Source organism: Ambystoma mexicanum, chromosome 7q (genome assembly GCF_040938575.1).
Source record: "Ambystoma mexicanum isolate Mex_15411 chromosome 7q, UKY_AmexF1_1, whole genome shotgun sequence".
Taxonomy (NCBI): Eukaryota; Metazoa; Chordata; class Amphibia; order Caudata; family Ambystomatidae; genus Ambystoma; species Ambystoma mexicanum.
This window is the reverse complement of record NC_090941.1, coordinates 5,252,687-5,265,053: the sequence shown is the minus strand read 5'-3', so window position 1 is coordinate 5,265,053 and position 12,367 is coordinate 5,252,687. Positions and strand designations below refer to the sequence as shown.

At 45.3% G+C, this 12,367-nt stretch overlaps 1 protein-coding gene across 2 annotated transcripts in view; it reads right to left on the bottom strand.

Annotated features, from left to right (window-relative positions):
• CRYBG3 (crystallin beta-gamma domain containing 3) overlaps positions 1–12,367 on the bottom strand; it is a 2,312,058-nt gene that overhangs the window by 1,466,404 nt on the left and 833,287 nt on the right. For both annotated transcript variants that reach the window (XM_069639009.1, XM_069639010.1), the window contains one exon: positions 5,541–5,688. In XM_069639009.1, coding sequence (XP_069495110.1) covers positions 5,541–5,688 — 148 coding nt within the window. The remainder of the gene's footprint in view (positions 1–5,540; positions 5,689–12,367) is intronic.

Sequence of the window (12,367 nt, the reverse complement as noted above, 5' to 3'; positions counted from 1 at the left end):
GTGATGCCAATACTTATAAAATTGCAGCAGGGAGGCACGATCGGGCGCCTGCGTGTCTGTGATGAGAAAAGAGTTGCTTTGTTTGCAAGGACCAGGCTGACCTCAAAGTTATCTGCCAAGTTCATGTTGATGACCAGGTGCACATCACATGGTTAGGAACGAGGAAAGGGCGGTGTCTTTCAAGTTTAACCAATTATCTTGCAGCGTTGTAAGATGAAGAGGCTGTTACCCACGTGTGGAGAAGCTGTAGGAGAAGACGACGCCACCAATTGGCGAAGCGTCCATATGTAACTATTAGCACGTAAATAGGCGGCAGCCAATGAGGGCGGGGATTAATACTGTTTATTTAATGCATCATGAATGACGATTTGTGCGTTTATAAGATGAACTCCACTTTGAGGACAATGGAGAGCTCTGCGGCAGTGGACTTATAATACCCTGTCACCATTTCCATTTTGTATACAAAATAAAGCTCTTGTTCTTCTCAAAAAAGGGTGTACATGCCTTTTTCCTAGAGGGTGTTTTACATGTCTGGTTGTTGTGGAGTTACCATACACTACTCTGTGCTCTGACCAGAATAGAAACCATAATTTTTACCATTCTGAAATTAAAATCCTTGACTCTTACTTTGATGTCTGAATGTTAAGGCCATCTTAGACATGTGGTATCATCTCAGGCTCATCCAGGCCCCAAAACAGAGGCACCCTCTTCCCAGAGAGATGCTGAAAGTAGTCTGCATAACCAACACCACATGGTTGCAGGATATAGCCGCACCCAGAGGAGTGAGTTGGGACTTTTACGGAGATGAAGAGGTAAGATGTCTGTGTAGAGATTCCTGTGGGCATGTATAGAAGAACTGCCCAGAGGTCCGATCTGGCTCACAAAAACTCACTAGCCATGGAAACAGTAATCATTGATGGAAACTACGGAGGAGAATTTAAAATTGTCCTCTTCAACTAGGGGAGCCACACACATGTAATAAAATATGGGCAACCTATCACCCAACTAGTGTGGGATACAATCCTGTTCCGGGAGATGGAGGAGCTTGTCGATCTAGAGGAGGCAGAGAGGGCCAAGGCAAGGTTTTCTGAGAAGGTGGCAAACCAAAAGGAGAACCATATCCTGTTGGGGTTGTCAAATCCTACGTCGGCAGGATTTGCAGATGCTCAATGGATGTACTCCTTACTGGAGCAGGCCAGGAAGGAGCTGGTATCCAAGGAAGCAAGCCAGACACTAGACTCCCTGAGAATCCTAGTTGGGGAATTCAAGAACCCTGGCAAAAAGAAACCTCTGCCCCAGATAAGGGAGCAGGGGGTTCTGTATTGCAAAGTCACAGGCCAGTACGACTAGGCAGAGAGAGAAGATGGAGGTCCCCATCCAAGATGACATGACTGGACCATGCCCAGGTTTGAGATGGGGATCTGACCCTTCGTCTGTGGGAAGCAGGACCATTTTGATGCATACTGTCCGGACCAGAGAAAGGGCGAATTGTGAGAGATAGGACTCCTGTACTCTGGACCCCAGGAAGGATATCCCCAAAATTCAGAAGCAAACCTCTGAGTTGGACAGATCCAGAAGACTTCCCATGCCCATCATCTGTCAAAGAGGGGGTCCACGAATCCCTATGATGGACTTGGTGTACCATGGGAGAAACAGACCAAAAATATCTGTCTCCTTCTATTGGTTATCTAGGGAAGAGTGAGGAGAGCAGTGCTCTACTCGGGGAGTAAGAGGATGGCCATGCAGTTGGATATGATATTCCAGAAAGGCCTTGGCCCAGGAGCCCTGCCCCAAACCATATATGTGCATCGCAAGGCATATCTATCCATGGGGAAAAAAAATGAAAATCAGGGTAACGGGACAGAACTGGACAGTATAAATGCTGGTAATTCCAGGTCTGTCAGAGGAAGTACTTCTAAGTATCGACTTCACCCTATTTGACACATGCTTAAAAACCCTCAAGAGCAGGCAGGCTTGCCAGCCTTTTTACCCTAGGGCTGCTAAAGAGCCCAAAGGAGAAGTGAAAGGAGTGGACTTAAAAAGCATGGGAGTAGGTATGCGACAAGGTCTGGGACTTGACCTTATCAGGAGGAGTAAGGAACAATGTCCGACCTGGGGCGGGGGGCCCTAGTAGGGAGTAGGTTACAGCTAGCCATGTCCCACAGGTAATAAGAGGGCATCTGGGGTGGGAGCCAGTCCTTACGGTCGACTATAAGATTCAAGCCTGGGGCAGGCAGAAGGATTTCAACACTGTCCCTGCTCCATAGCGTGTCACTGTGTATTAAATAGTTAGGAACAACAGAACAGGATCATCATGAATATGTGGATTGCTTTTTGAGGCGATATTCGATTCAGGGAATACTTTGATTGTAGAGACATTGATTTCGACCTGAGTGAAATCCATTGTGATATTCCCTTCATTGATAAGGAGCACCTTTATATCATGTTTGATCCCTGCCATTATAAAATTGTAGTAAGATTGAGAGGTTCGTGACTAATTGTACATTTTTGATTACTTTGATTCTAGAGCTGGATAATTATTGCTACCTAGTGAGCGCAGAAAGTAACAAGTAAACACATTTCAAAGGGTTTACCACAGCATATCACTCTGCTCAGCTGCATGCCCTCTCCTGCCTTTCACCATTCACTTCTCTGAGCTTTCTAAGCTCTATCTGTTTTAGGCCCTCCCGTTGGCCCTGTTGGTGAAACCATGAACGTAAAAGACAGATTTTTCTGTTGACTGCCTAAAAGATCATTTGTTCTAGCAGGTTGACACATCACAATGTCCAATGATATAGTGCACAAAATTGATACCCGCCCCTCCCATACCGGGAAATGGTTGAAAACTTTGTAGCTGTCTGAATAAACTGATTGTTGAAGATTTACTTGGTGACATAAACTAATTAGATTCCACCGTTGAAGGTCTCTCGTTTGGAACAGGAGGTCATTTTTCAGAGAAGGGTCCGGAAATCCGCATGACCAGGTCTAAGATATCGTATGTTTGACAAACCGGGCTTGCATGAAGTGATCAGTACAAGAGGACAGCAGTTCTAGCTGAATTTCACAAAAACTGTAGATAATGGAGCATGCAATACACGCAAAAAAAGCCTTCCCATACCAGTTAACAATAAAGACGTCATTTACAAAACCGTGCCACCAATTCATGCTGGATTGACTTAGTGGTCATCTTTGCCACTAATTGGTAACATAGTGCCTGCTCTATGGAAATATGCCGGATGGAATATCGACAATTAGAGAAAATACTTCAGATTCCGTTTGTGTGGTGCATGAAGAAGTCTAGTGGGTGTACTGTACACCCTTTCAAATATGGTGGTGCTGACGTGATTCTGTCAGAAATCTTTGGGAAATTATTTGAGTTTATTTTTGGCAAATAAATAGTGTTTTTATCTTCAGAAGTTTTCTGTGAAAATCCTCACTCAACACAAGCTTTCCCAATCAAAAGAAGTCAGACTGCATTCAGCAAAGAAGCATTGGGCTATGGGCTAGCTACTGACTTCATCAGATGAAGCGTGTAATTCACGTTTAAACTTACAAGAGACACAGGGTAGATATAGCGGACTGAGTGCCTGCCTATGGCTTAAGGACACCGGCTCCAATCGAGGAAGTATTTCATGCTCTGAAAGTCCATCAAATAACTATTATTGATATTGATAAATTAGCATCTGTTATTTTAGAAAAACAGCCATTCAGTTTATTCTGTGTACAGTGATTGTATTACTATGTTAATCTTATTTGGGGCCAATTGACAGAAATCTGGGAGACAAATAGAGACATCTATGGGAACAAAAAGCTGTGTTCCTCATGGGTCACTTATAGTACAGTAGTAACTTTTCCTTTAGAAACATCTCTTTTACTAGTTTGTGTATTAAATACATACAAGTATCATCATATCTCTTTATAGACACACACACATAGTGCAGCAGTTGCTGCAATATAGTTAAGGTGAGTGACATGAGCCATAGTAAATCCGAAAATTCTATTGCTAATAACTGACTTGCATGGGGGATTTAACTGATATTTTCCAAGCAAAAAGTTTGTCACTGACCTCCCCAGACTGGAAATTATGGGAAAGATTTGTTACAAAATGGAAAGGTTATTAAGAAAGCAAAGAAACACTATTTCTGGCCTACTCACATCCATTTCCCCATTGCATAAAGTCCAGATTTTATCAGGGCGAAGTGCAAAAAACGCTGGAGTGAATTGGACCAAATAACTTGGGCACCAAGCACCGACTTCATTTCCAGAGCAGGATTGGGGTTATTCCGCTCAGTAGTTTTTTAAATATTTGAAGGTGAAGGGGGTGCCCCTTCTCCCAAAAATATAGCTTTATCTCCCATGGTGCTTTGCACCAGAGAGACTTTTCATAAATGTAAATCTGACTTTTTATTTTTTGCTCAATGCAAGCAATTACTGCAGTAACATCGGGCGAATGCAAAAACAAAAAGTGCAAAACATGCCATTTGGAGGTGGGAAAGGCTGGACATATCATCAGGCTAGAGGTGAGAAAAGGGAAAGAAGACATTAGGTGAAGGTGTAGGTGGTCTGGGGAGCCAGTTACAGTTTGGACATTTTCGCATATGAAGCAAAGAGAGAAAGGGAGTAATGGGAGGGGCCCAGGGAGGTCAAAATAAACTGAGGTGGGTTGGGTTAGTGGGAGGGCCTAGGATAAAAGGAAGGAGGCACATGCGGAGCGCGCCTGCAAAGACCTTTTAATTTTCAAGCTTTATCACAGTAATTAGTGCAAGATTACCACAGTAATTATCGGGGGATTATTGGAGGAATGGAAACTGAGGAACATATGTAAATGGGAGACTTTTGTTGTGATCACATCTACTAGGCAGAGGGAAATGGGTCTTTGTGCTAGTGGCCGTGGTCAGTGGGCCCCAAAGAAGCCTATTGGTGCAACATGTGTCGAAGGCCATGACGAGTGGACTTGAAAGAAAGCGAGTGTATTCAAATATGCAGTGGGCACAGCCACGGCTGAACATCATGGCTAATGGGCACTAAAGAAACGTATTGGTGCAACATGTATAGTGGCTGGCTAGTTAGCCTTCAATACACAATGGTATAACAAAACTCTTGAAATTCAATGAAAAAACTTTATTTAAATAATAGAGGTGATCAGATTTAATGCAACAAAACCCTTGAAATTCAGCGGGTGTGCGGGAGTGATAATCATCTTAACTCGGGGACATCAAGTTAAGATGATCACTTCCCACTTCTGTGAATTTCAAGGATTTTGTTGCGTTCAATCTGATCACCTTAACTGCCCTTTAACTAAAGTTTTTTCAATACTATATATATAGTATTAATTGAAAAAACTTTAGTTATATATATATATATTTCTCAACCCCCCCCACTTTCATTTGATGACTCATGAAATTAACTTTGCAGCACTGTATTTAAACAAATATCGTTGGCAGTACATTCAGGAATGCACTCAGTTTATGACCTCAAATCAGGAAGTTACATTTAATCAAATAACGTAATGTATGTGTGTTAAGACAGCTCAGACTTACCTTCACCAGTCGTTGGATTGAACCAATCGTTGTGTTTTGGGGTGTTAACTCTGCGTTGTTCTGGTCCCATACGTTGTTCAATACGGATTCTCCTTCTTCGAGCACATGAACCTGACCTTGGAATAATGGCTTCTCGTATAAAACCCAGCTAAATTGTAAAAACAAAAACATATACTTAATCGTGAATAAAAGAGCTTAATGATAAAGCCAAACAGCACAATAAACAGTGAGTATTAAATGGTCAAAGTCCTATTTGCTCACTTGCAAACAATATTATGTTTAAGTTCCTCCTGTATTCTATGACATTCAAAAGCAAGTACTTACCCAAACAGAGGCGTTCTACATTATATATAGAGGCCATACATATTTTGGTTTCTTTTTAATAAGAAAATGTTACCAAAGAAAATTAAATCTGTAATATGTAGGCTAACCAATTACCCAATTTCAGTACTTCTGTGTGAGAATTAGAAATTGACCCCATGAGCATATGCTTGATCCAGGAGCATGAAGCATCTTCCCTTTTATCATTCCACACTGTATAGGCAGGCAACCTATGAAAAACTCCATGCCTAACCATCACTCCCTTTCTTAGCTATACACATCTTTCAGGTGCGTTTAACCTTGGCCTTCTACCGTCTCCTGCTGCCCCTTATAATTTCTATCATAGACCAAGGTATGGAAACCTCTGGCAGGGGCACACTATACTTCCAGACAAGCTGTGGAACTGTTAGACCATTTCAGTGGTGACCTGCACAGTATCAAAAACGGATAAAATAAAATATTTAAAGTCAAACCACTGAATCCTTACAATATTAACTAGCTAGCATCTAGTTATTGCTGCACTAAAAGGCAAATGTAACTTTTTGTCCGGGAGGATAGTTGAGGGGCAACATGTTTGTCTTGGAAGTAAGACAACACAGACCGGCACGGATACGAACCATGGTCCTGTTCTTAGATGCTGGTCTACGGCATGCAGCACGATATAAAAACAGAATGTATTTATTTAAAACACTCCAAAGACCAGTCAAATATTTCTTTGCATATATACTGCCACTTTCGAATAATACATTTACTTCCCTTAATTTTAGGGATTGAAAGACAATAGCTCAGATGCTGTAGTACACAAATATAGATTAGCCCCAAGACACAGGGTCCCGCAGCCAAAAACTGTTTTCGTCACTGCTTTGAGGGTCCTTTAGAGTGGGAAGTGACCAGCCGAAAGGTTAACTGGCTTGCCTCGTGTTCTTGGAGTGCAGAGGTTAAAATTATGCTCGTAGCTCAGACACGTTTCAGAGGGGAAAAAAAGATCTCCATTGCTGCCAATATGAACCCGACACTTAATAATGTACAGTGGATTCATATTTCTTACTCTTCCATATTCATGCATACAAACTGATGTAATCATTTGAATGATTTCGAGAGTCATTTCGGAATCACTGATGAGGGTGATCCTCCCACTTCACAATAGTGAAAAGGGTAATCGCACCGTAAACACCTGGTTTATAAAAGGATACCTTTAAGGAAGGTATGCCTCCTATCCAGTCTCCCTTCAAACCCCACTGCATTCATCCTCATATCATGCAGCCAAGGACTTTCTCCCATTAATTTATTGTGTAGGAGCTGGTCGGACCATTCCATGTCGAGTGACTTGGATGGTGGAGAGGAGGTGTTAGGGAGGATTCTCTGTTAAGGCTAATTCCCCAAACCTAGTGAGTCTCCCAGCAGCTTTGCTGGATTTTTGGGGTTTATTTTTTCTCCTGCTAAGAGTGAGACTCTTTTTCTCCCACTCTTAGACATGATTTGAGAATGTCCTTTGACTTTGTAATGTGTTTTATGGGCTATGGGGTATTTTACTCCATAGGGTTTCATGTGGTTTTGGTAAGTGTGTTACACAGAACCCTCAGTGCAGTAACACAAGGGTGTCATAGTGACCCCCAAACAGACTCCATACCCTGGGACTGACTACTGTCTCCCAGGGCATGTAAAGTCATCATTGACTAGTCTTAAATTGGGAACAGAACCAGTACAAACCATCATATTGTGGAAGTACTGGTAGGGGTAATTAGATTGCCCATGGGTCTGTTTTTCGAGGGGGCACTGTGCAGTCCACCCTCGTCGAGTTTCTGGCTGGTGGCAGTGGTTACCACGCAAAATATTCCACCGGAATATTTCCTATGGGATTTTCGCATTCATTTTAAACGCACACTTTTTGGTGCAATGTTAAAGATACCGCCAGGTTATTTTTATTTAATATTTATTCCCCGGTTGGGTCTTTTTGCCAGGACTCGGTTTTAAAATGGCGTTTGTGTTCGCCTCTGTAACTGCAAACCCAAGTCGAGTCCTTTGTTCCACTTTTTGGCGGGCTTCTGCACAGAAGCCTCCAAAAGTGGTGCCACTCTGTCTGGGTCTACAGCTTGTGTGGGATGGGGGTTTAGGCACCCTGGACTGAGTTTCCTGGGCAACTCAAGTCGCACTCTTGTGTGATTGGCCCAGTGGTGAGCCGCCCAGCTCACCACTTAGCATGTTTGAGTGACAGCTAGGACTGATGAATGGGGGTTTTCTGCATAAAAGCAAGGCTTTGGGGACTGGAACTTCAGAAGTCGCCACAGGACTAAAGAATCCGAAGAGGGAGAAGCTGAGCCAACCTGCAACGACGACACCACCGGTGGAGCCCTGCTGAACCGTCTCACCACTTCCCAACGACAGAAAAGATCTTCATCCCGGAGAGGCTTCTTCCTCTGAGCTGGTGGGGATAACCAGTTCGCCCTCTTTTTCGCCTTCCTGGATCGTCTCATGGTCGAATCGCCCGTGCCAATCAACCCGGCGGCCGGATAGCCACGCTTCACCACTATCGCGAATAAAAGGGTAGTTCCTTTTAACCGAGAAACTCCGCGGCTGGTTTCTTCCCTGGCAGTGCAACGACCTCCAGCTTTCCTCCACGTCGAGATCACCTCTTCCCCTGGACGAAGCACCGACTTGCACCCGCTGCTAGGAACAACTGCCCCCGCTGGAGCTTTCTCACCTTTTCAGGTACTGAGTCCTGCCTGGTCTCCCTTGCAACAGACTGTTCAAGGTGTCCCGTAAATCCTTGACTTTCTATCCTGGGGTGACTTGGGACCTACTAACTAACTTTTCCTAACTTGAGCCAACCCTTTTTGAACTCTTTGCAACAACTCTTTAACAGTACTATTCAACTGTGTGATCTTGGACACAATCCGCCTTGCTCTCTACAAGAGTGGGCCTGGTCTATGACTTTCCTGCTCCTCAGTAGATTCTGCCTTTACTGACTTGCTCTGGTTCTCCGAAAGTGTTGGTATTGTGTATGTTCCTAATTCTGCCTGTTTCCCTCCCTTTTTAATCAACTTATTGGAATGCCATTTTAAGTTAAGCGCTCACCTCTGTCTGAAAATAAGAGGTGTTTTAACTAAGACTTGTTCAATAAGTGATCAGGGATGTATTAATAGTGACTGTGTTTTTAACTTGCTTGCCATATTAGTGTTAGTGTATATTACAAGGTGTGTTTTTAAATAAATTATATACTTTCATACCCAAGCTCTGGTCAGTGTTTGCTTGTGCTACTGTATTTGGGTACCTATCTTGTATACTCTATATACTGTCTAACTCTTCTTGAGAGAAGTCTGGCTGCTCAGCCACAGCTACCAGGTAAATCTGGGTGGTACAGACTGCTACCAATTGGGTTTACTGCCAACACCTGTAGACTTAAGCCTTTTGCAGTGGTCCCTAAGGGAATTGCACAGGTTTCTGCCTAACAGGAGGCTGGTTGCTCTTGCTTACCTTCAAACAACGTTTCTGTTCCTTTCACCACACTGAGGACTTGATCGACTCTTACTCTTCTGTCCGCAACCAGTCTCTCACAACCCTCCCTCCTTAACACTGCAACAGCCAAGTGAGCCACCTTGCTGCCCCTTGGACTTCCTGTCTGCACCACTTCAAGCAGGTGAGCCATCCAGTATCCCAACATCATCAGCCCTCGGAGTCAAGGCCCAAATGCCTCTCACCTGTGCTGGCCCTGCTCTTGGTGTGTTCATCTCATTTCCCACAGCCCCCTTCATCACCCTTATGATGCTCTCCTGCAGACCTTCTTACCGTCTGCCGCTGATTCCTTGGAAGAGAGAAAGCAGAATTGCAGGTCTACCTTAAAGCTATGGACTGAGAAAGCCTCACCAACCAAAACAGGCATAACCTAATCTGCTGCCCATGATACAAAGCACATGAATTTGCAAGGAATTTATCTCCAACAGGATGTATGGCAGATGTGTTTGAAGACCTAATCACAGACCTAGAAAAGTATAATCTCCTCGTGCCCCGATTTACCACAGGGCGACACGATTTTCTTATTTTTTAAACAAGCTTAGAGATTTGAGTATGTTGGAGCCACAAACAACATTTCCACGACCTACACATTTGGGATTTTCATTGATGAAGCGTGTGAAAGATAAGTAGATTTGTGAAGGAGAATTGTAACGTGAAAGGGATAGGTGTTGTACGTAATTAATAGGGACACAGCCCCTTTAAGAACACACAAACGGGGAAGCGAGAAGAGGGCGGAAAGGGAGGGGACAAGGGGAGAGAGGCAGTTACGATGTAGACGTGAATAAAGGAGGTTCACAGCAGGAGTGGCTCCGTCAATCTGTGCATGGCCGTGTGTGCATGCTGAGAGCCCACCCCCCAACACCTGGCAACGAGGCCGACGCGAACCTTCGTGATACGGCAGCAGCGGAGGGCCCGTAAGCCCAGCAGTTCAGGAGGTCCTGTGCGCCCAACAATTCAGGAGGGCCCGTGCGCCCAGCTGACAAGGTGGGCCCATGTGCCCTGCAGTCGAAAAGAGGCCTGTGTGGGAGAGCCTGAGTGCCCGACGCATCGTCAGGGGTCCGTGCGCCAAGCTGGCAAGGTGGGCCCATTTGCCCTGCAATAGAGAAGAGGCCCATGTGCCCTGCAGTTGTTAAGGGCCTGTGTGCCCGTATATCAGAGCGGGCCAGAGCGCCCAGCGACCACGGGGTGAACGACCTTGTGTGCCCAGCATCGACCGAGGGGCCCGTGCGCCCTGGAGGGAAGGACCAGCGGCTGCGGAGCCACCCGACTGGAAAAGAGGAGACCGCGATTGCAGCACCGGTGACTGCGCAGCAGGCCCGGCTGCTTCATCCCGTCCATCCGCAGAGAAAGAGAGAAAACAACGGACCGCTGCGGTCACATCCCATCAAGTAAGGAGTTCTGACGGGGGCCGGGAAGGAAACGAGATACAAATAAGGAAAACCCTGTGTCTCCCACAATGTGACATTAAAAAAAAAAAGCTAAAACGTATGGCCCAGCAGCATTAAACCCACGTCTCCCGCTCAGTGACTCAAAAAAAAAAAAATAATAAGCGTGACAGTGAAAATAAAGGTCAAACCCTAGGGTCCAGCAGCAACAAATGAAAATAATAAAAGCCAAGAAGCATCACACGGCTGGCCCCTACACTACCAAACCAGCAGGTAGAAATAACCTATAAGGAAAGGACACATACTGGCACACGAAATAAGTGACCACAGTGCCTCAGGAAACAGTTAAGACCAGTGCCCACGTTGCACCTAAGTAACTACATTATACACAGCAGCGCCATCATGTCAGCTCCAGATGCAGCCGACGCCAATGCCCAGCCACCACTACAAGGAGCACCCTCCTCTCACGCCAGCTTAATGCGAAGACCCGCGCCATTCACACTGAATCCACATCACGACCAGGGTCAGCGATGGGAAGAGTGGGTAGAAGAATTCGAGGACTTCGTAGGTGCCATTAGCACACAAGAACCACCCAACATACTCAGCATTTTCGCCAACCTGGCAGGGAGAGAAATCAAAAACATCATACGCACGATTCCCCCACGATCGTACCACTATCCGAAACTCTTAGAAGCCATCAACAAGAGACTTGTCATTTCACCGAACCATGACTATGAGCGATACACTCTCAATGTGGCCAACTACCTCATGAATCCATAGGAGAATTTGTCATCCGCCTGCAAAGAAAGATAACTAAGTGCGACACACCAGCTTTAATGATGACGAAGCAATAAGGTTACGCATAATAGAGGGGTGCATATCTTCCATGTTTAGGAAACACCTCCAAAAAAAGCCCCTCTCCCTAAAAGAAGTTTTGGATTTGGCCAGAGTATACGAAAGAGTAGATGTCCAAGCTGCTGCTATTTAAAACCCCAAAAAAAGGAGACATCATCGCAGCAGTAAGCCCCTACACCCGATACCCGACCTCGCAAAACAGAACGACTCCCAGATATTCCGTTCAACGGACCCAGGGTGACCGCCAATGCTACCGCTGCGGGTTCGAGTACCCACACAGGGGACCATGCCCTGCCATCGGCCAGCGCTGCCTAAGATGCAGAATGGAAAACCACTTCCAAGTGATGTGCAAGGAACAGCTCCCCGAGGGAAGCTCAACTCGCCAACGAACTGCTAGCGCGCGCAGCAGACACACACATGGAACAACAATGCCCCGTTGAAAGAAATGCTACATACCCCATGAACTCCTATCAACGCCCGAACACTGTGAGAGCACTAGAAGGACTCCAGATTGAGCCAGACAGGAAAGATCATGAACTGCATGACATCCACCAACGAGAACCAATGCAAACACCGGAACACGGAGTGACATACATGAGGGACCACTTGCCACCTCATGAACAGGACATAGACCCGTACACCAACTCCCCACCGAGACATCAGCTATGGGAAGGCGACCAAACTCATTACCTGCAAGATGACTACGATAGGGAATATGTCCGACTCCTCAGCGTCGACGTTGAAGACGCCTCC